The following is a 24,041-nucleotide window of genomic DNA, read 5'->3' as shown; positions in this document are numbered from 1 at the left end:
GAGTCCTGCGGTCCCAGTTATCCAGAATCTTGTGCACATGTCCTTGGCACCTTGACTCCTGGTCCTTCATCTTGCCCAGTCTGAGGGTGGTAACTGTCAGACGTTATGGCGGTGGGACCACACCACAGCCCTGGACCATTGAAACAGTACAAAGGTCAGGGCTGATCCCTGTGGGCAAGGAGGGAGGGTGCCAAGAGGGTCTCATCTCTTAGAGGAGGTAGTGACTTGTGCTAAGCCTATGGGAAGGCTGGGGTTTCAGCGGGTGAAGAAGTTCAGAAAGAAAGGAGCAAAGGCCTTGAGGACCGGCCATCCAGGGTCAGAATGTCTGTGAATTGTGACCATGATGTAGAAAGGTGGGAGGGGAATCTGTGTTCTCAGAACAAGAGGCTTCGCCTCCAAGTAACACTGCACAGTGGAGGGTGAGGCCACCAGCTGTGGAGTCTCTGAGGGGCAGCCTCACCCATCAGAGGAGGGTGAGACCTTACAGCCTATCCTAGGGCAGCTCTGCATAGAGCAAAAGTTCCGATACCCCTCCCTGTACCATGCGTCCTTGGTCATCAGCATTTCTTTCCTTTTTTTAATTTAAAGATTTTTTAAAAATGTGGACCATTTTAAAAGTCTTTATTGAATTTGATACAATATTGCTTCTGTTTTATGGTTATTTTTGGCTGCAAGGCATGTGGGATCTTAGCTCCTGACCAGGATTGAATCTGCACCCCCAGCTTTGGAAGGCGAAGTCTTAACCACTGGACTGCCAGAGAAGTCCCAATCAGCATTTCTTTATCAATGACAAATTGGGGAAGGGATTCCAAGGTGGCTCAGTGGTCAAGAATCTGCCTGCCAACGCAGGAGACGCTGGTCTGATCCCTGGGTTGGGAAGATGCCCTGGAGGAGGAAATGGCAACCCACTCCAGTATTTTTTTTTTTTTAATTATTTACAGCTGGTTGGGTCTTAGTTGTGGCACTTGGGCTTCTCTCTAGTTGTGGACTTGGGCTTAATTGTTCTGCAGCATGTGGGATTTCAGTTCCCGGACCAGGGATCGAACCCGTGTCCCCTGAATTGGCAGGTGGATTCTTAAACCACTGGATCACCAGGGAAGTCCCTGCTCCAGTATTCTTGCCTGGAAAATCCCATGGACAGAGGAGCCTGGTAGGCTACAGTCCATGGGGGTCGCAGAGTTGGACAAGACTGAGCACACACAACCAACCAAATTGGGGAAGCTTAGTTACTCCCCCAGTCCCCTGATTTGTTACAAGAGATAAAAGCCTGGAAAGACGTTTTCTTTAGGAATCAGTGCATCACCGTTATTTAGTCTGCTTGCCAGAGGCTGCTGGAAGAGAAGTGGCTCCCCATCTCCTCTGGGAGCACCCTCTACCAAGGGTGGGAGTGGGTGGACAAGTGCCCCAGCTCCCTGCCCCGCGGAGGAGATCGTTCTGAGACGTGTGCTCAGTCTTGTCTCGCAGCGTTTGCTTGTGTATTAGGCTCCGCATTCGACTCCGCGGAATTAGGCTCTGCTGGCTCACAGCGCCAGCCTGTTTGATAACACCATTGATTTCTACCTTCCCCAGGCTCCTGCTGGGGCTTCCACAGTCGCTTCACAAATCCAGTACTTTCATTTGTATCCTTGTCCCAGGATCTGTCTTTGGGGGATCCGAACTAAGCATAACGCCATTTCATGTTGCAGTTGGGTCCGGGGTAGCTCATTAAAAGCGTGAAAGGAAGCGATCTCTGACTTCCTTCCGGGGCTCGGCTGGGAGTTTGCCTCATCCGCCCGCCTCCTAGCAAATGCAACGGGGCACCTTGCTTTGTTTCACTCGGTGCCAGGCTGAACATGCCCGCGCGCGCTGACCCTGCACAATGGTCTCGTCTCCCTGTGGTGTGTGTGTGTACACGCGGGCCAGCAGGAGTCGGCAGCAGAGAAATGGAAGGAATCTGGTTTAGTATCCAGCACCGCCCCCTTCCTCCCCGAGGATGCCCATTTGAGGCCGCTGAAGTCTGAACCCCTGAACCCGTGGAGGAATTTTGTCTTTTCATTAGCGGCCCCGTGCTGAGTCTTGCTGGCGGCTTCCAAACCAATGCAGCAGGAATGACAAAGAAACGCTAGAGCTCCCCCCCGCCCCCACTGCTGATGGAAGCTTTTCGAGAAGGCCACCTGCAAAGGCAAAGCCCCGCATCCCGGGCGCCTCTATGTCACGTGCTCACTTAGCCCACCCCTCCTCCCTTTTCCTGCCCCTCTCATCAGCCACCAGCTGCATCAAGACCGAGAACCAGCGCCGGCAGCCCCCACCTCCGAGTTGGCGGTGTGTGTGTGTGTGGCGGGGCGCTGTCTTGTCTGAAGACAGGGTCCAGTCTGGTGTTTCTCCTCAGGGGCTCGGCAGTCCATCGCACTTCCTGTGACACCCCCTCCCCTCTTGCCTTTTTTTTTTTTTTTAAACCCCCTGGGAACTAGTCTTTGATGACTAGGCTCCTTGTTCCCCAGTCGGTCAGTGTGACTAGCTGGTGCGGTGAATGGGCCCTCCTTCGTCTCTCGCCTGACAGGCTTCTCATTGCTCCTTACTTTGCACTCAGGAGAAATGTCTGATTTCACAGGCAGAGGCAGTCTTCCTCAGGGAGACCCTTGGCCCAGAACCCCAGGCCCACAGCCTGCTGAAGACTGAAGGCAAGGTGGACCTGGAAAGCGCAGCCCATGGTCATAGGTGTTAACAGGCTGGTCTCAGGGCTGTGTTTAAGCCTGTGGCCTGCTGGTGGCAGAGCAGAGGCTTCTTGGGGCCAAGGTTTGGAAAGAGGTCTGCAAGAATGCCCCCAGCATGAGTGGTCACCAGGGTAGTGCTGCCCACTGCTCCCACCTAAGCAGGGAGGGCCCACTCCTGGGAATAGGGACTTCATTTTTTTGGGGGGAGGGGCTCCTCCAGTATAGTTTCTTTCCTAGCAGAGGTTATGACAAGTGCAGCCATATTTTGACTTTCAAGACCCAAAGAAAACAACAATTCCCCAGGGCACAGTAGTCTCTGTTGCCTGGTTCCAGGCCAGGACAGCCAGGATGTGGCAGGTTGCCATGGATACCTGGTGAGCAGAGGAACTTGCTGAGCAGAGGATCAGACCCTACAGTCAGGCCTGGTGGATCTGATGGGGCCAGAAGAATGTAGGGACACCTAAACCGCTGTCATCACCTTGAGCAGAGCCCCTCCACCACTCCCCTGAACCAGGGCTTTCCACTTTAGGGCTCATAGTTGTTGTTGGTCAGTTGCTAAGTCGTGTCTGACTCTTTGTGACTCCATGGACTGCAGCATGCCAGGCTTTCCTGTCCGTCACCAACTCCCAGAGCTTGCTCAAACTCACGTCCATTGAGTCAAAGATGCCATCCAACCATCTCATCCTCTTTTGTCTCCTCCTGTCTTCAGTCTTTCCCAGCATCAGTCTTTTCCAACAAGTCGACTCTTCTCATCAGGTGGCCAAGGTATTGGAGCTTCAGCTTCAGCATCAGTCCTTCCAATGAATATTCAGGGTTGATTTCCTTTAGGATGGATTGGTTTGATCTCCTTGGTGTCCAAGGGTCTCTCAAGAGTCTTCTCCATGCATAGGAATCTTGTTAAAATAAAGATGCTGGCTCTAGGGGCCTGGGGTGGGGATGCTGAGACTTCCCCATTCCCAACCAGTTTCCAGATGCTTCTGCTGGTCTGAGGCCACACTCTGAGTTCTGGTGGATTTGGGAAATCTCAGCCAGGTTCTGAAAATGGCCACGGACCTGCTGCCTTGGGTGGGGTAGGGCAAGCATCGCCTCGACCTCAATGTTGAGACTCTAGCCTTGGTGATAGGCCCACTCCAGTCTGTTGTTGGATCATCTGCCATCAGCTTCTCAACAGAGAAAGGAAAGCAGCAGCGTGCATTTTGAGAAAACATCATTATTTTAAGCTGTTCTGCCCCTTCCCCATCTCTCCAAGTTCTATGACACATCCTTGTTGAAAATGCTGATAATGCTATTTGGGTGGCGGGAAGCCAATTTCTGGCTGTTCATTGCTTGAGGCTGGGGCTAGGGTCAGGGCAGGAGGCGGGGTCTGTGGAGGGTTTAAGGAGAGAAAGGGGCCAGGCAGATGGAGAAGCCAAGGCCTGGGAATAAAGCTGATTGGTGTGTCAGCAAAATCTGTCTCTGGCTTTGGTGATTCGAAAGGCAGACACATTCTTTCATCTCTGTTAATCCTCATCTGATACAGGATTTCCCTGCCATTAAATCTGGAGAAAGAAAAATAGGTACTCAAACCTGCACCAGCAACTATTTCTCCTCTCCCCCTGCTCACCATCCTCCCTGCCCTCACTTTACTTCTCTGTCGAATCATTTTTAACATCTGTGGCTGCTTGATTCGGGAGATGGATGGGCTGGGGGAGCCGAAGGGCACCTCGGAGGAGGAGCGGGATCAAGCAGACCCCTAGGATGGTAAGCGATATTTGGGGACCATGTGGGAACACCAGGTTTCCTCTCTGTCCTTTCCTTGCTGGGTTGTCAGTGAGTCAGTCTGAGTTGTTGTCAGGTTTTAGCTTGACGGAAGGGTTTCCAAACAGATCCAAGCTGTCAATTTGGCGGGGTGGGGGGGGCATGTCTGATTGGCTCTTGTTACTGGTTTCTCTTAAGGGAACATCAGGATGATGGGGAAAGAGGTGTGCGGTGAAGAAGGGGGAGAGGCAGGGCATTCATGAGGAAGTGGAGGTATAGGGAGGGGCCTGAGTGACCTGGTTCTCCAGTGACCCCTCCTGGGCACCCGGTGACCTGTGTTCTCTCCCCTCAGGTAGGGATTCCACAGCTGGGTGGTTCTAAACCAGCAGGCACATGGAAAGCTGCGGGATGCTGAGCCTGCTGCTGCATGGTGAGTTCCAGGGCCCCCTCCTTCATCCCCTAGCAGACACCTGCCAGTGGGTGCAGGGGTTGGGGAGCCAGTAGAAGATGCTCGAAGATGCGTGGAAACCGCAGGGCTTCCGCCCAAGAACCATGGGCTTCAGGTGGCTTCCATGAAAGCTGAACCTGGGCACCAATTCTTCTGAGTAGGCTTCACTGAATGTGTGACCATGGGGGAGGGGATGGAGCAGGAGAGGAAAATGCAGGTGGGTTTTTTTTTTTTTCATTGTTGTTTCCTGAGCCAAATATATGAAATAACCTCTTGGTGGTTTTCTTATTCTAATTTCAGATATGAATTCACTGGTGTAATCACCAAAAAACTACAGTGGTTTTCTAATCCCATTATTTTAAGCTCATTTAGTTTATAAAAAAAAAAACCTCAATTCCTTAAGAAAATCATCTTCCTAAAGGAAGAATATGACATGAAACATATCATGTTAGAATTATGTGATTAGGGATGTTTAGAATTTTTTTTCTAAGTTTTTTTGGTCCTATTGTTACATGGATTTTGATACAACAAGAAGACTCAGCCCCAATTTTTTCTCACGTCTCTACAGCTCCAGCTGTTGCAACCTAACCCAGATAGCCCAAGGAAAAATCCCTTGTTAAGTTCTGCAGCAAATGATTTAGACAAAGGATCTGTTTTCCTGACCCTCGAGTGAATGTAATTATTTGAGGTTATAACGACCCATGTAATAGGCCTCTGCCGTGCTGACAGAGAAAATGTTACCAGATAATTCTAGAATTCAATAATAGAATTTTCTCACTCTTTAATTCCACCTTTTCAAAAAGTAGAGCTTGCTCTATTCGAGGAATCAACAGGTACACACTGTACCTTGAATACACTCTAGGGATATCATGAGAGAGATAATTGCATAGCCTTTATCCTTGAGAAATGTACATTCTTTAATGGCTGACTCAATAAGTAAATGAGAAAAAAAAATTGGAACAAGGCATAGGGAACAGTATGATAAATAGGACATGACTTCCTAGCTGGAGGAGACTCCAAAGGACAGAGGTTGACATTTATATAATTACAAACAGCCAGCTCCTTGCCATTTCTCCTACCTAGAAAGGATATGAAATTTGATTGACTCACTGGGACAGAATGTTTGCTTTTAAGAGCCAACATGATTTTCAATCTGTACCCAAAGCTCTCCTGTTCCTCACAGAAAGCAGACAGTATTCATAGCCAGTATGCTGCCAAACAGGAACTGTCCCTGCTGCAGAGACCCGAAATACAGCCAGACTTCTTGTGACAAGTTGGAGAGCTGAGCGGTGACATCATCTGCTAACAATAGACGCACTTAAAATTAATGACCGTCTTCCACATCCCCTGGCGCTTTCATTTAAAATGCACTCAGCAGCGCAGACCATATTACTCTGACTACAAGGCACAGGATTACAGATGACATGTTCCCGAAGAAGCAGGCAGGGATAGGACTCCACCTCCCCAGCTAGAGAAAAATGGCTGAATCAGCCTGACAAAACAAGGTCATGGTGGAATCAGAGGTGGCTCATAGCAGGGTAAATGTGGAGCAAAACGGAAAGAGAAATTCTCCGGACACGAGGTCTCCTGGCCTCTCCTCTCCCCCGACCCCATGGCAACCCTTGCAGGGTCTTCCTGCTGTCCGCAGCACAATATACCTCTTCCTTATCCTGCTTTACAGGGGTCTTCACCAAGGCTTGCTTTAAACCATGAGTGTCTGTGAGGGCCAGGGTTTCTGTCTTATTTACCTCCTGTCTCCAGAGTGCTTGATAACGGTTAGGTTGTTGAATGGGTGAAGCTGCTAAGATTTGAATCATGACAATATCTGATAAAAGTCTTGCATTTGTACACACGCACACACACACACACATATATAGTGGTTTAGTCACTAAGTCATGTTCGACTCTTTGCCATCCCATAGACAGTAGCCAGCCAGGCTCCTCTGTCCATAGAATTCTCCAAGCAAGAATACTGGAGTGGGTTGCCATTTCCTTCTCAGTCTATCTTCCCAACCCAGGGATCAAACCTGGGTCTCCTGCATTGCAGGGGGACTCTTTACCAACTGAGCCACCAGGAAAGTCCATATATGTGTATGTGTGTGTATATACACACACATACACATATATATACACACACACATATATATATACACACACATATATATGAAACTCTTCAAATCAGTTAATAAGGCAACCCAATTTTTAAAAATTGGCAAATATTTTAAAATAGCTATTTCTTCAAGGAAGATATACAAAATGCTAATAAGCGTATGAAAAGATGCTTCATGTCAGTAGTCATTGGGGAAATGCAAACCCAAACCACAATGAGATGCCACCTCACACCCACCAGGATGGCTGGAATCAAAAAGACTGTTGCAAGTGTTGGTGGGGATGTGGAGCAACTGGGATTCTCAAAGTCTGCTGGTGGGAATGCAAAATGGTTCAGCCACTGTGGAGAACTGTTAGGCAGTTTCTTGGGTGGTAACTCAACAATTTACCATATGGGCCGGCAATCCCACTCCTATATAAAAAGGAAATGAAAACACATATCCACAAAAAGACTTGCACCCGAGTCCGTACCTCAGCTTTAGTCACAAGAGTTGAAAACTGGAAGCAATCCAAACGTCCATCACCAGGTGACTGAATATACAAATGGCAGCACATTCATACAGTGGAACACTGCAAAGCGATAGCAAAGAATCGTCAACTGGTATTTGGAACAACAGAGCTGAATTTCACAAATGTAATGTTGACTGAAAGAACCATTTGATTTTGTTTACATGAAATTCTAGAACAGGCAAGGCTGTACTTCGAAAACCATATCAGTGGTTACCTGGAACAGAGGATGGGAAGCGGACTGCTGTCAGAGGGGCCTGAGGAAACTTTCTGGGAGGCAGGAATGTTCTAAATCGTGATTAGGGTGGGGGTTACATGGGTGTCTATGTTTGTCATACTTGCTGAATTACATACACTTAAAATGGAGACATTTTATTGTAAGTAAATTATACCTGAATCAACATGACTTAAAAAAAGGAAGGTTGTATGTAGAGAGAAAGAGAGCAGCTGCACCCCAGGAGAACAAATCCTTCGTTATTGACCAGGTGCTGTGGAGAGCCGGGCAGTATGTGTGTGAGATTTGATGTCATTACATAGAGAAGTAGCTCCTTCTTTTTGATTGCCAAGTAATTTTCCCTTGTTGGGGTGTACTGGTTTATTTATCCATTGCCCTAGTGTTGAGCATTTAAGTTGTTTCCAGTTTGGGTCTGGAGGACTTTCTGAGGCCTAGTGTTTGCCTCAGATGGGACAGCTCGCCACCTCAAGATCCACAGGGCCTGTGAGGCCATCAGAAGACCATCTCTCTGAAGACCAACCAATCTACCCACCATGATTCACACTGGCCGGCAAAGCTGCAGTGTGAATCCTTGAGCCTTTCTTTTCTGTCACAATCTCTGCATGATGTGAGAAGCAAGTTATGGGGTCCCTGTGAGATGAGAGGCCATGGGATGGTCCCCCTCACTGCATTTCTGCTTCTCTCAGCCTATTTGGTTCTGAACACCCAGCACTGGGGCTTGGTCTCTGGAGTAGTTGGGATTGCATTTTCCAGGAGAGGGGAATGACTTGTAGAGCCAAAGTGGCTGAAGAGATTTTGCTGAAATCAGAAAACGGACCATATTTTCCCTTGCTATTTTGGTTTCATGAGACACAAGTTCTTTGAAAACAATGAGGATGAAGAAACACTTCAAACTCATTCTGTGGTTGGAAACTCCATGAGTAACTGTTTTCCTAGCAAACCTCAAGGGGCCAAAGCACATACTTGAAAAGCCGAGGACCTGCGGAGAAATCCCTCAGCTGGTCTGCATTAAGACATCATTCTAAAAAATTAAAAAAGAGACATCATTTTGCGGGCATCTGAGCTTGGCCATTGCCGCCCCCCTGCAGCTTGGGGGCTGGACCAGAACACTGAGGCAGAGACCCATTTCCGGTGTTTTCCCCAATTCAGGGACAGCTTATAACATTTTGTTGTTGTTGTTGTTTGAAGTAAAATTCACGTAACAGAAGATGAACCGTTAACAAGTTGAAAGTGTAGAATTTGATGGCAGTTAGTACATTCACAGTGTTGTGAAACTCTCCTCTCTGTCCAGTTGCAAAACATTATCACATCCCGAAAGGGAACCCAGTACTTATTTAGCAGTCACTCCTCACTCTTTTCTTCCCCTAAGCCCCTGGCAACCACTAATCCACTTTCTTTCTCCATAGATTTGCTGTTCTGGATACTTCATATAAGTGAAATCATATGTGGCCTGTGTGTCTGGCTGCTTTCACTTAGCACAATATTTTTGAGGTTCAGCCATATTGTAGCATGGGTCAGTACTTCATTCCTTTTTATGGCAGATTAACATTCCACCCTGTGGCTAGACTATGTTTTGTTTGTCCATTTACCTGTTGATGAACATTTGTTGCTTCCATCTTTGGGCTGCTGCTGCTAAGTCACTTCAGTCGTGTCCGACTCTGCGAGACCCCATAGACGGCCTCCTACCAGGTTCCTCCGTCCCTGGGATTCTCCAGGCAAGAATACTGGAGTGGGTTGCCATTTCCTTCTCCAATGCATGAAAGTGAAAAGTGAAAGTGAAGTTGCTCAGTCGTGTCCGACTCTGCAACTCCATGGACTGTAGCCTATTAGGCTCCTCCGCCTATGGGATTTTCCAGGCAAGAGTACTGGAGTGGGGTGCCATTGCCTTCTCTGATCTTTGGGCTATTGTGGGACATTTGTGTACAAGTATTTGTTAGAACACCTACTTTCACCGAGGAGTGAAACTGCTGGGGCATATGGTAACTTTGATGTTTAAAGTGAGTGAAAGTGTTAGTCACTCAGTTGTGTCCAACTCTGTGACCCCATGGACTGTAGCCAGCCAGGCTCCTCTGTCCATTGAATTCTCCAGGCAAGAATACTGGGGTGGGTAGCCATTCCCTTCTCCAGGGGATTTTCCCATCCCAGGGATTGAACCTGGGTCTCCTGCATTGTATGTAGATTCTTTACCGTCTGAGCCACCAGGGAAGCCCAAATTTATGTTATACCCTGTGACACTTTATACCTCAGAGGCGAATCCCATCTTTATAAAGTTGGTCCACCTAGACCCCTGGTTTTTGACTTGGGCTGTATATTGGAATTCCCTGTGGAGCTTTAAGAGTACTGATACCTGGTTCCACTCTGGAAAATTCTGATGTAATTGGTCTGGTGAGTTGGTTAAAAGCTCCGTAGGTGATTTTAATATGCAGCCCAGGTAGCGAACCATTCTAAATTCCTTTGCAGTCTAACTTGTAGTGACAACTTCAATATTCTCATACTTGGTATTTTGTATTCCACCCTTGGGCAGATATTCACCTGGTCCTTGAAGTACTGATCCTTTGGTGAGGTTTAATCTTGTGACAACAGTGGCTCGTGGCACCTACTGTTGGCTTGCCTCAGTGCTTTCATAGCTATTTCAAGCATTACCAGTCGTCTATTCCTCACAATTGTCAACCTGTTAACAGGTGAGGAAACTGAGATATAAAACCAAAACCAAAAAAGGCAGTGTCATCAGAGTTTATGAGAGATCTAGAGTGACAGGCCGCTGCCTCAGGGTGAGTGTTTCCAGACTGAATGCTCTGGAAAACCCCCACATGGGAATACCGGAGCTATGACAGAGGCAGGCTGAGCCAAGGCTGGTTCTGCTGAATTTCTCATCTTCCTCTCCCTACCTCAGGCTGGGAATAAAAGCACTGAAGACTTTTCAGATTTCCACATGGATCCTTCCCTAAAATTCCAATGGGGGAAAATAAATTGCTAAGCAACTGCCAGTGTTTGACTTTCTCTTCTCACACACTGTGATCTTTATTTTAATTTGGCAAATGTATTTTTGGCCAAGGTATTCCCATAGAACTCAGCTCTGGACAGCCAAGGAGATTTGTCTTTGGAATGATCACTTCTGATTCCAGGAGAGACCACTTTTCATTTGAATTTCAAAAAAAATCAGGGATAGCATAAACAATTTTTGATTCCATTTTCTATATTTCCTGGTGATGAATGGCACGGAGCTTTGTTTGGGTTGACAGGCGCTGCTTGGTCTCAAGTTTGAGTTGTTTTTTCTCTTTCAAGGTGAAGAATTCAAGAGGTTCTGGGAGGGGGGGAGGGGGAGGAACCAGAAGGCGATGGTACTTGAGGGAACCTGTCTCACTTAGGATGTTGCTCAGGAATGGCATTGCAAACCTTAGAACCCACTCCAGGTCATTGAAGATGAGAAGGGGTTTATTCAGAGATGCTAGGTGTTCCCAGACTTCCTGGTTGGAGGTCCACCCCCTGAAGCAATGCCTAAATCAGGTAGGGGGGCAGTTCCAGCAAGATCCCATGGCCACCACATGCTGGGTTCCGGGTGCCAGAAATTCCACCATGGGAACCATCTTGGCCAGATAATTGTTTCCACCTGGCACCAAGTTCTGAAGTCAAGCCTTGCTGGGTGTGTGGGACTGGCAGAGCTACGTCACATGCCTGGGGCCTAACTGCAAGGGAAGTTGAGAAAAGAGAGTTTCTGGTTTCTACTTGAGGAGGCAGAACTTAAAATATAGGAAATTTCCTAAATGTACTAACAGTAGTTAGAAGGTTGTGGGTGACCAGCCAGAAAAGGGCACTGGTCCATACAGATGGTTTGAGTAGGTTTCTGAAATGGAAACAGGGAAATGTCTCAGAAATAGCTATAGCAGGGCCTTATGCTTTCTAAAGGCTGGCCAGGAGCTTTGCACTCTCCCTGATCTCCTTTTCTGGGATCCTCGGGGCCGGTTTAGTTCTCTGCACACTAGTTTCCTCAGCTTGTCTTTGGCTCTTGCTCTGATTAACTCTACCTAAGTCAGATGTTCCGGAGAAGGCGATCGCACCCCACTCCAGTACTCTTGCCTGGAAAATCCCATGGACAGAGGAGCCTGGTAGGCTGCAGTCCATAAGGTTGCTAAGAGTCAGACACGACTGAGCGACTTCACTTTCACTTTTCACTGTCATGCATTGGAGAAGGAAATGGCAACCCACTCCAGTGTTCTTGCCTGGAGAATCCCAGGGATGGGGGAGCCTGGTGGGCTGCCGTCTCTGGGGTTGCACATGGTTGGACATGACTGAATTGACTTAGCAGCAGCAGCAGCAGCAGCAGGTCAGATGTTCACCTGCAGTCCAAACAGCTGTGACTCCGAGAAGGCTACAGAGACACACAGGACCCTTAGTGGCGTATTTTTTCTTAGATGTGTTGCTTGGCAACAGCTGTTGTCCAGCTGTGGAAATGAGAGCCAGAAGGGCCCTCCAGGGTCAGGAAGTGCAGGCTTTTCAGTTCAGTTACAGAAAGGGAAGCTCAGAAAGGTTAGGGGTGGGGGGTGAGGGATAGTACAGTACAGTGGAAAAGACAGAAATCAAAGGTTGGTGTTGTTTAATTATCCTGGACCTCAGTTTCCTTTTTTGTGAGAGGAGAATAATACTTACTTTGCAGGGTTGTCATATTAAATTAAATGATATAGCAAGCTTCAGTTCAGTTCAGTATCTCAGTCATGTCCAACTCTTTGCGACCCCATGAATCGCAGTACGCCAGGCCTCCCTGTCCATCACCAACTCCCAGAGTTCACTCAAACTCATGTCCATCAAGTTGGTGATGCCATCCAGCCATCTCATCCTCTGTCGTCCCCTTCTCCTCCTGCCCCCAATCCCTCCCAGGATCAGAGTCTTTTCCAATGAGTCAACTCTTCGCATGAGGTGGCCAAAGTATTGGAGTTTCAGCTTTAGCATCAGTCCTTCCAGTGAACACCCAGGACTGATCTCCTTTAGAATGGACTGCTTGGATCTCCTTGCAGTCCAAGGGACTCTCAAGAGTCTTTTCCAACACCACACTTCAAAAGCATCAATTCTTCAGCGCTCAGCTTTCTTCACAGTCCAACTCTCACATCCATGCATGACCACAGGAAAAACCATAGCCTTGAGTAGACGGACCTTTGTTGGCAAAGTAATGTCTCTGCTTTTCAATATGCTATCTAGGTTGGTCATAACTTTCCTTCCAAGGAGTAAGCGTCTTTTAATTTCATGGCTGCAGTCACCATCTGCAGTGATTTTGGAGCCCCCCAAAATAAAGTCTGACACTGTTTCCACTGTTTCCCCATCTATTTACCATGAAGGGATGGGACCAGATGCCATGATCTTAGTTTTCTGAATGTTGAGCTTTAAGTCAACTTTTTCACTCTCCTCTTTCACTTTCATCAAGAGGCTTTTTAGTTCGTCTTCACTTTCTGCCATAAGGGTGGTGTCATCTGCATATCTGAGGTTATTGATAATTCTCCCGGCAACCTTGATTCCAGCTTGTGCTTCTTACAGCCCAGCGTTTCTCATGATGTACTCTGCATATAAGTTAAATAAGCAGGGTGACAATATACAGCCTTGACGTACTCCTTTTCCTATTTGGAACCAGTCTGTTGTTCCATGTCCAGTTCTAACTGTTGCTTCCTGACCTGCATATAGGTTTCTCAACAGGCAGGTCAGGTGATCTGGTATTCCCGTCTCTTTCAGAATTTTCCACAGTTTATTGTGATCCACAGAGTCAAAGGCTTTGGCATAGTCAATAAAGCAGAAATAGATGTTTTTCTGGAACTATCTTACTTTTTCCATGATCCAGCGGATGTTGACAATTTCATCTCTGGTTCCTCTGCCTTTTCTAAAACCAGCTTGAACATCTGGAAGTTCGCGGTTCACATATTGCTGAACCCTGCTTGGAGAATTTTGAGCATTACTTTACCCTGAGCAAATACTTATTAAAAGTTGGTTGTTGGAAGAGCAAAAGAAACCCATAAACTATTATTAACTTGAAAAGTAGTAGACATGTTTGTATCGCCTGGACAACATAGGGCGCCATACTTTCCAAACTGTGTCCTGTGCGTATCAGCTGTCTTTGGGGCTAGAATACATCTGCAGGCCATGTGCTGTTGAGCTCCCAGAACCACGTCAGGCAGGTCTGTTCTGGGACTGCATATGTGTGTAATCGTGTCGAATGCATTATTTCAGCCCTCTTTTGCTCACCATAATGTTTTTGTTGTGTCAGTAGTTTGTTCCTTTTTATTGCTGAGTCGTATTCCACTGAATGACTATGTTGTAATTTATTTCTCTGCTGTTGAGTAATTTCCTGTTTTGTTCTATTCTGAATAAGCCACAATGAACTTTCTTGTACAGTCTTTATGTGGACATTTTTTTTTTCGTATCTCTTGGGTGAATACCTAGGACACAGTCATATGTTTAGCTTTAATAGATACTGTCAAAATTTTCCTAAGTCATCAAATTATATTTTCCATTCTCATCAGTGATGTAAGAGAATCCCATTGCTCTATATCCTTACCAGTATTTAGGGTTGTCACCCATTCTAGTGAGTGTGTAGGGAATCTGATTGTAATTTTAATTTGCACTTCCCTAATGGCTAATGATATACAGCACCTTTTCATGTGCTTAATGGCTACTTAATAAATTCTTTTGTAAAGTGTTCTGGTCTTTTACTCATTTTTATTTAGTTTGTCTTCTCATTCTTCATTCATAGGAGTAGTTTTTATATTCTCTATACAAGTCATACACACAAACGGTATCTTTTTTAAAAAATAGCTTTATTGAGGTATAGTTGATATATAACAAATTAAACATATTTAAGGTATATCCTTGTGAAACTATCAGCACAACTGAGACAGTGAATATATCCCATATCCATCACCCCCCAAATTCATGCCCCTTTATAATCCTTCCCTTCTGCCCCTCCGTGCCTTCCCACCCATCCCCAGGCAACCACTAATCTTTCTGTTACTATATACCAATTTGTTGTTTCTAAAATTTTTTGTAAATGGAATCATATAGTATGTACTCATTTTTGTCTGGCTTCTTTCAGCAGAATTATCTTGAGGATCATCCATGTTGCATATATCAATAATCTATTCCTTTTAATCACCGAGTAGTATCCATTGTATGCATATATCATAATTTATTTACCCATTCAACTTTTGATGGGCGTTTGTGTTGTTTCCACCTTTGGGTTATTATGCATAAAGCTGCTGTGAACATTCATGCTCTAGCCTTTTTATGAACATGTGTTTTTATTTTCCTACAAGTAGAATGAACTGATCATAAAGCAGGTATATGTTTAACTTTTAAAAAAACTGCCATGTTGTTTCCAATGTGGTTATACCATTTAACATTCCCACCAGCAGTATAAGAGAGTTATAGTTATATATGCTTTCCAACACTTTGTATGGTCAGTCTTTCTAATTTTAGTCATTCTAATAGGTAACTTTTTTTCCTGAGTTTTATGGTTTTATTAGCACAAACAAAATGTGCACACCAGCTGTCTATTCATTTCTTCACTGTGCAGGCTGGTGTTGGGACTGGTGATTCTGATGGCCAGCTGGGCTGCTCTTTTCACAATGGCCTTGAGGTTCCTGGAGGAGACACTGTGAGCAGTCTCAGCACAGTAAGATTTTTTGTCCAACAGCAGTACTTCAAGCTCCTTGACGTTGTGGATGAGGTACTTCCCGAAGCTGCTGGGCAGCATGTGCCTTGTTTTCCTGTTGCTCTAGTAACTGATGTTGGGCATCAAGATCTGGCCTTTGAATCTCCTGCGCACCCTGTTGTCAATGCCTCTCAGTTTCCACCAGTTCTGCTTAATTTTGACACATTGTTCTGACTGGTACTGGATTAACCTTTTGGTCCCCTTTCGGGTGATCTTGGGCTTCAGGAGGGGTCTGAAGGTGGCCATGATGCTGAGTAAGAGCTATCTGCCACCTCTATAGGCAGCACACTGAGGAAGAGAGAGCAATAGGTGACTATTTTAACTTGTATTTCCCTAACAACTAATGATGTTGACCATCTTTTCATGTCTTTGTCTCCTGTATATCTTTTCTTGGTAGTGTTTCTTTTAATATTTTGCCCATTTATTAATTGGGTGATTTATTTCTTATACTTTTTTATTTAATATTATTTATAAAATTATATTTATTTAGTTTAATATTATTTAATTATTATAATTTATTGCCTATTTTCTTATGAGTTTTGAGAGTTCTTTACAAATGCTGAATACAGGTCATTTATGAGATATATACAAAGGATATATATAAATATACCTTAAATATCTTTTCTCACAGTCTGCTTTTTTGTTTTCTTGACAGTGTCTTTCAAAGAGCAGAAGTTTTAAATTTTGATGTCTCTAATTTATTACTTTTTTCTTTTATGATTAATGCTTTTTTCCCCCTAATAAATCTTTACCTACGATGAGGTCACAAAGATATTCTCCTGTGTTATCTTCAAGAAGCTTTATAATTTTAGCTTTTACATTGAGATCTATGGTCCATCTAAAATGAGTTTTTGTGTATGCTGTGAGGTAGGAGTCAGTATTCTTTTTTATTTTCTAGGAGCTGCAATATGCATCTTTGATTTATCATGCTCTACTGTCCCCACCTCCCCCTGGCATGGAAAAACTCTCATCTATTTGATTAAACAAAAATAAAATAAGCTACATGGGAACAATTTTAAAGTCCAAAGAGATACCAACTTTAAGGCTGCAGTAGCTGATACAGCATCCCCTAGCTATCTTCTCCAGCTTTCTCTGTGGGCCACAGACATACATTCAGATGCCTGTGAGCTAACATGGGAGTTGTTGAACATTTTTCCATTGGTTCTTCACCAGCTCATTGCCTGTTATGCCTGAGGCCTGCAGTATATCATGTAAGATTTAAAAGTAAAACTCCAGAGCTGGGGGAAAAACCCACCCCAAACAAAAACCCACATTAAAGGTTTTGCGGAAAACCTTTGCTTCCCCATTCTCCATTTAATTGATGGAATCCACACCACCGTTGCAATGCCATTTTTAAAAGTGTCAAGAGGCAGTCAGCACCCAGGTGGGCTTGCAGCATGGTTTCTGTGGCCCAGGCAGGTATTTTGGTGGTGCTGTCCCTTACATCATGTCTGTATCACTGTCAACTTTGAATAAATCTTATACAGTTTCATGTCTAACATAAGATCCTTCGGAGAGTACAATTTAGTGTACTTCCCTTCTCATTCTTTATGCTATGGTCGGATTTTTCATTTACATATGAAACATATGTAAATGTTTCATTTTATATTTCATTACATATTATTACATTGTTGTTTTGTTTTCAACAGTCACTTGTCTGTTAAGCAATTAAGGTGAGAGGAGAGTAGTCTTTCATATTTAGTGGCACATTTGCCATTTCCATGGCTCTTCATTCCTTCCTGTGGATCTCACTTCCATCTAGTGTCATTTTCCCTCAAGCTAAAGAATGTCTTCATTTCTTGCTCAGCAGAAGATCTGCTGGAGATGCATTTTCTCAGATTTTGTTAACCTGAAGGCATCTATTTTACTTCATTTTTGAAGATATTTCCATTGGATATAGAATTCTAGGTTGCCAGATTTTGCTTTCTTTCAGCAGTTTAAAATATATTTTATGTTTGGCCACAAGAGTATATATAGCCATTTCAGAAAAGGTTTTAAGATACTCCCTTTAAGGAACATTTGTCTAGACACATCTTCATTGCCTTGTGTGAAATTAATAGCTTAAAAAGAACTCTGTGAATGGTTCTAAATGCAAACTTTGAAATTGTTGAATAACTTAATTAAGATGCATTTCATTCCTGGTTTATGAAAAAAAGGATATCATGTTATTGTTTTATGGCTCCTTTGTTGCTGATTAGCCAGACATCATTTTTAAATTGATGTTTCTCTATGTAATGTGTCTTTTTTCTCTGGATGCCTTGAAGATTTTTCTACTTTGGTTTTCAGCAGTTTGACTGTGATGTGCCTAGATAAATGTGTTTGTGTGTGTGATATTAGTTGGGAGTTTTGCCGAGCTTTGTGTTTTCAACCCAATTTTGGAAACTGTCTTCAATTATTTTTCTGCCATATTCTCTTTTCTCCTCTGGGACTCCAAATACATGCATGTTAGTCTAATTGCTTGATATTGTCCCACAGGTCATCAAGGCTGGATATTTTTTCCAATCTTTTTTTTTTTTTTGTCTCTGAGTTTCATTTTGACTTCTTTCAAATTCATGAATATTCTGTCTAGTCTGCTGTTTTTCTTATTCAATGATTTAAAAAATTTTTTTAGATATGGAATTATTTCAGTACTAAGATTTCTATTAAGTTCATTTTCATAGTTTCCATACCTCTTTTTAAAATATATATATAATTGATTCATACCTCTTCTAAAATTCACATTCCTCATGTCTTCATCCATTATACCCATCTTTTCCTATAAATTCCTTAACATTTATAATAAATCCTTGTTTTGTAATTTCAGTGTCTGGGCTGTCACTGTGTCTGCTGCTATTGACTGTATTTTTTTCCCTTGAGAAATGTCATGTTTTGCTGCTGCTTCACATCTTGTTTTAACAATCTTGTTTAGTCGGTAAGTCTTGTCCGTCTCTTTTGCAACCCCGTGGACTGTGGCCTGCCAGGCTTCTGAGAATCTAGTTTCTGTAACTACATCTACAATATCTGCTATACATCAATTACTACTAGATTTGTCCATTTTGGACAGAGGAGCTTCTTCACATATCTAGTAGTATTTCATGTATAGCAGATATTGTAGATAGTAGTTACAGAAACTCAACATTCTCTTATCTTCCTTTGAAGCATGCTGAATTTTCTTCTGGCATTTGGTTAAATTACCGGCAGATCCCCTTGATCCATGGGAAGCTTGGTTTCAGTCTTTGTTAGGGAAGGCCTAGTTTAGTTTTACCCTTTGCCCTGGGAAATGGTCTTTATTCCTAAGGTGTGACCTTTTGGGGTTTCAATGGAAAGCTGGAAGTATTTTATAAGCCCTTCTAACTTGGTGGACTTTGAACTCTTAATCTGTTTCCCATTACTGGGAAATTGCTGAAATCTCCGTTTAATGCTTTTGGCCTTCCATTCTTGGCTCCTTGGAGTCATCCCCCCCCCACACACTTGAAGACTCAAACAAGGATCTAAGTGAGGAGAGTTTGTGTGCCAATTTTCTGGCACCTCTTTTGTAGCTCCCTCGTTCTCATGGTTTCCCTCCTCAGGCCACTGCTGCTGCTATACACTCTGACCTCTTAATTTCTCAGCCCAGTAAGACTCTTGCTTTCTGCTTGAGCTCTAATGCCAAGCAAGTAGACTTACCAAGTGGCGCTAGTGGTAAAGAACCTGCCTGCGAATGCAGGAGACATAAGAGGTGAGGGTTCGATCCCTGGGTTGGGAAGATCCCCTGGAGGAGGGCATGGCAACCCACTTTGATATTCTTGCCTGGAGAATCCATGGACAGAGGAGCCTGGTGGGTTTTCCATAGTGTCACAAAGAGTTGGACACGACTGAAGTGACTTAGCATGCATGCCCATGTGCAGGGTGGACTTGAAAATGCCCTGAGAGGAAAAGCCAGTTAGATGTGCCTCTCACCCACTTTGCTTCTCTTCATTTAAGGGTCCTATCTCCTCTGGCCACCTGTTTGTTTCCAAAAGTGCCTTCAAATGATTTTTCTTTTTCCATTCAAGTATAGTTGATTTCCATTTCAAATGATTTCTTAAAAATATTTTTCCAGAGTTGACACTAGCAATCAGCAGGAATGTTAGTCTGATACAAGTTGCTGCTGCTGCTGCTGCTAAGTCGCTTCAGTCGTGTCCAACTCTATGGGACCCCTGAGACGGCAGCCCACCAGGCTCCCCCATCCCTGGGATTCTCCAGGCAAGAACACTGGAGTGGGTTGCCATTTCCTCCTCCAATGCATGAAAGTGAAAAGTGAAAGTGAAGTCGCTCAGTCATGTCCGTCTCTTCGAGACCCCATGGACTGCAGCCTACCAGGCTCTTCCGTCCATGGGATTTTCCAGGCAAGAGTCCTGGGTTGGGGTGCCATTGCCTACCCTGCCATTATTGCAAGCAGAATTTGCCCAACTATGTTACTATTTTTGTTGTTGTTGTTTAGTTGCTAAGTTGTTTCTGATTCTTTTGAGACCCCATGGCCTGTGGGCTGCCAGGCTCCTCTGTCCATGGGCTTCTCCAGGCAAGAAAACTGGATCAGGTTGCCATTTCCTCCTCCAGGGATCTTCCCAACCTAGGGACAGAACCCACGTCTCCTGCATTGGCTATTATTTTTAATAATTAATTTATTGGCTGCACTGTGCATCATACGGGGATCTTAGTTCCCTAACCAGGGATCAAACCCAAGCCCCCAGTAGTGGAAGCATAGGGTCTTTACCATTGGACCATCAGAAGTCCCTATGTTACTATTTTATAAAGTTTTGTTTTGGTGCCTTGTTTTTCTGGATCACTAGGAATACACTTAGCCTTCATGGTGGGTAAACCCATACTGGAGTTTGGTTGTCTAAGAATTTACTTGATTTAGTTTAAACTTCACTAAATAATCCAGTAAATCAGTTATTGTTCATAATGGCTATCAAAGTTTCAGAGGTTGAAAACAGGTCTTTAATAGTGACAACATCTTGAGTGTTTAAAGTTAAAAAAATTTTTTTTTTAATTTTGTGAAATAGGTAATACATTCACATGGCTCAAAATATACAAGGTAAAAAGGATATATAATAAAATGCTTCACCTCCACCTTTTGCATGTATTAAAAAAAAAAAAAAACTGGCAGCGAAACAGCCAAAAATTTGATCTCTTGTGTTATACAAACAAATGGAATATATCCTGTCTGTCATAATCCAATGAATTCTTTGACAAAGTTTTAAAAATAAATGACATTCCCAAGCAGGAATTGTTACAGAGGAAGGCATCAATTCCATTTAATTCTGCAAATATTTACTGAGCCATACAGTGCGCTTGGAACAATATTATCTATTGTGGAGTAGAAACATGAGTCATATGGTTGAGAGTGCACTTCCCTTAATTAGAAAGGAGAAGAGAGTAGAATGAAGGACTCTTTGTAAGGAAACCTGATGCCTCTGCTTGACCCAGTTGGAAGAGTTAATAGAAAAAGGTTCGGCCTCTGTCCAGCCAACGCCTGGAGTTAGGGTTGTATTCTTGGCCCTGTCTCTAACAGGGTGTCTGTCCCGCCCAGCTGCTGCCCTATTTACAGCCAAGTCCAGCACAAGGTCCAAGAACCTTGCTGGAACCTTGGTGTCTAGTTCACACTTCTTTGGGAGAAGGGAAAGCGAAGTCTCTGGAACATTAGAATGTTGAACTAGCTACAGGGTACAACTCAAGGGCTGCTCAAAGGGCTGAGTGTTCTCTAGCCAAGTCTCACAGGGCTGAATCCCTTTCCTGGCAGCTGAGAAAAACATGAGTGTCCATAACAGATGTACTGAAAAGACAGCTGGAAGCTAAGCAAAGCTACAGAGGCAGCAGCAAGCATATCAACACACTCCTTCTGTGGCCACGCCTTCAGGTTCCCACAAAGGCTTGGTTAGGCAAAGCAGGGTAATGTGTACACAGTGGCAGAGACTGTGTGGTAAGTCAGGGTGTTTGCTAGGAAATGGGGAATGCTGCTGAGGACAGGTAGAAATTCTGAATAACAGTGGTCAGGTTTTACATCTGGGTACCTTTGTTCCTCTTGCAAGAATTTCAGGTGGAGCAGAGCCCACTTGCCAGCTGGTCCTGTCCAGAGAATAAAACTTGTGCATTCTCCATGCTGCCTTTTCCCCTGGAACTCAAGATGAGGCTTGGGACTTCTGGCTACCACACGGAAGCAGGCCATGCCACTCTGCTTTCCTGCAGGGGGCGAGCCACCTGGAGGGCTTTGGAAGTCTGTAGCTGATCTTCCATTCAAATGCTCAGAACAAAATTAATTTATAAGCACCAGTCCTTTCCTGTAATGTGCAAAAAAGGCTCTAGAGAACAAAGGCTGGTGAATGGAAGTTAACCACACAGTGTCCATAAGTACTTTTTGAGATGTGTGAGATGATAATTTAGTGTACTGTCATTATGGCTTACGTATAGTGACCGTTAGAGAAAAAGATTGATAGGTTTTCCCAATCTATTCCCTAATTGTCCACCCCCATTTTTTGACCTTGCTGTATCAAATGTGGGATCTTAGTTCCCCCAACAGGGATCAAACCCATGCCCCCTGCAGTAGGAAGACCAGTTCAGTTCAGTTCAGTCACTCAGTTGTGTCCGACTCTTTGGGACCCCATGAATCACAGCACAGGCCTCCCTGTCCATCACCAACTCCCGGAGTTCACTCAGACTCACGTCCATCGAGTTGGTGATGCCATCCAGCCATCTCATCCTCTGTCGTCCCCTTTTCCTCCTGCCCCCAATCCCTCCCAGCATCGAGTCTTTTCCAATGAGTCAACTCTTCGCATGAGGTGGCCAAAGTACTGGAGTTTCAGTGTTAGCATCATTCCTTCCAAAGAACACCCAGGGCTGATCTCCTTTAGAATGGACTGCTTGGATCTCCTTGCAGTCCAAGGGATTCTCAAGAGTCTTCTCCAACACCACAGCTCAAAAGCATCAATTCTTCAGCACTCATCTTTCTTCACAGTCCAACTCTCACATCCATACATGACCACTGGAAAAAACCATAGCCTTGACTAGACGGAGCTTTGTTGGCAAAGTAAGGTCTCTGCTTTTCAATATGCTATCTAGGTTGGTCATAACTTTCCTTCCAAGGAGTAAGCGTCTTTTAATTTCATGGCTGCAGTCACCATCTGAAGTGATTTTGGAGCCCCCCCAAAATAAAGTCTGACACTGTTTCCACTGTTTCCCCATCTATTTCCCATGAAGTGATGGGACCAGATGCCATGATCTTCGTTTTCTGAATGTTGAGCTTTAAGCCAACTTTTTCACTCTCCTCTTTCACTTTCATCAAGAGGCTTTTTAGTTCATCTTCACTTTCTGCCATAAGGGTGGTGTCATCTGCATATCTGAGGTTATTGATATTTCTCCCAGCAATCTTGATTCCAGCTTGTGCTTCTTCCAGCCCAGCATTTCTCATGATGCACAATGGTACTCATCTCACACGCTAGTAGAGTAATGCTCAAAATTCTCAAAGCCAGGCTTCAACAGTACATGAACTGTGAACTTCCAGATGTTCAAGCTGGTTTTAGAAAAGGCAGAGGAACCAGAGATCAAATTGCCAACATCCGCTGGATCATGGAAAAAGCAAGAGAGTTCCAGAAAAACATCTACTTCTGCTTTATTGACTATGCCAAAGCCTTTGACTGTGTGCGTCACAATAAACTGTGGAAAATTCTGAAAGAGTTGGGAATACCAGACCACCTGACCTGCCTCTTGAGAAACCTATATGCAGGTCATGAAGCAACAGTTAGAATTGGACATGGAACAACAGACTGGTTCTAAATAGGGAAAGGAGTACGTCAAGACTGTATACTGTCACCCTGCTTATTTAACTTATATGCAGAGTACATCATGAGGAACACCAGGGAAGTCCCTAATTCTCCCTTCTTCATGAGGCTTAATTTACTCAGTAGGGGTTTTCAGGAATTGAATTCTTATGGTGGGAGGGACTATAGCAGCACCAATAGAAATATAATGCAAGCCACACATGTTTAAATTCTCTGAAAGTGAAAGAAAGTGAAAGTGAAGTCGCTCAGTCCTGTCCGACTCCTTGCGATCCAGTGGACTGTAACCCACCAGGCTCTTCCGCTCATGGGATTCTCCAGGCAAGAATACTGGAGTGGGTTGCCATTAATTCTCTATAAGCAGGCCAATAAAAAAGGTAAAAAGAAACCACTGCTATTGATTTTAATATTTTAGCTAAGCCAATATATCTAAAATATCATTTTAACATGTAACCAATATAAAAATTGATGAGATATTTAAAATAATTTTTTTTGGACTTCTCTAGTGGTCTAGTGGTTAAGACTCCGTGCTTCCAGTTGCAGGGAGCACAGATCAGTCCTTGGTCAGGGAACAGAGATCCTGCATGTCTCCCAGGCCAAAAAGAAAAAAAAAATGTTTAAAATACCTTCTTTTGCTACTAAGTCTTTGGGATCTGGTGTGTATTTTTCACTTTGAGCACACCTCAGTTCGGGCTAGTCACATTTCAAATGTTCAACAGCCAAGTGTGGCTAGGGGCTAGGGACTGTGCAGCACAAGACTAGAGCAGAGGCCACAGTCATGCTGTTCAGGTCCGTCTATGCATGCAGACAACGAGCCTTCTGGGCCCCATTCTAGGAGAGCACAAGCG

General features: G+C 44.3%; 1 protein-coding gene and 1 pseudogene across 1 annotated transcript in view; one reads left to right on the top strand and one right to left on the bottom strand.

The window, feature by feature from the left end:
• Nucleotides 1–4,565: 4,565 nt before the first annotated feature.
• NYX (nyctalopin) overlaps nucleotides 4,566–24,041 on the top strand; it is a 31,151-nt gene continuing 11,675 nt past the window's right edge. The window contains exon 1 of the mRNA XM_061410403.1: nucleotides 4,566–4,860. Within this exon, the coding sequence (XP_061266387.1) occupies nucleotides 4,824–4,860 (37 nt within the window). The 5' untranslated portion in view covers nucleotides 4,566–4,823. The remainder of the gene's footprint in view (nucleotides 4,861–24,041) is intronic.
• LOC133243461 (large ribosomal subunit protein eL32-like) lies at nucleotides 14,310–15,812 on the bottom strand (annotated as a pseudogene).

The sequence above is a fragment of the Bos javanicus genome, chromosome X (genome assembly GCF_032452875.1).
Source record: "Bos javanicus breed banteng chromosome X, ARS-OSU_banteng_1.0, whole genome shotgun sequence".
In the NCBI taxonomy this organism is placed as follows: Eukaryota; Metazoa; Chordata; class Mammalia; order Artiodactyla; family Bovidae; genus Bos; species Bos javanicus.
This window is presented reverse-complemented; position numbering and strand designations above follow the sequence as displayed.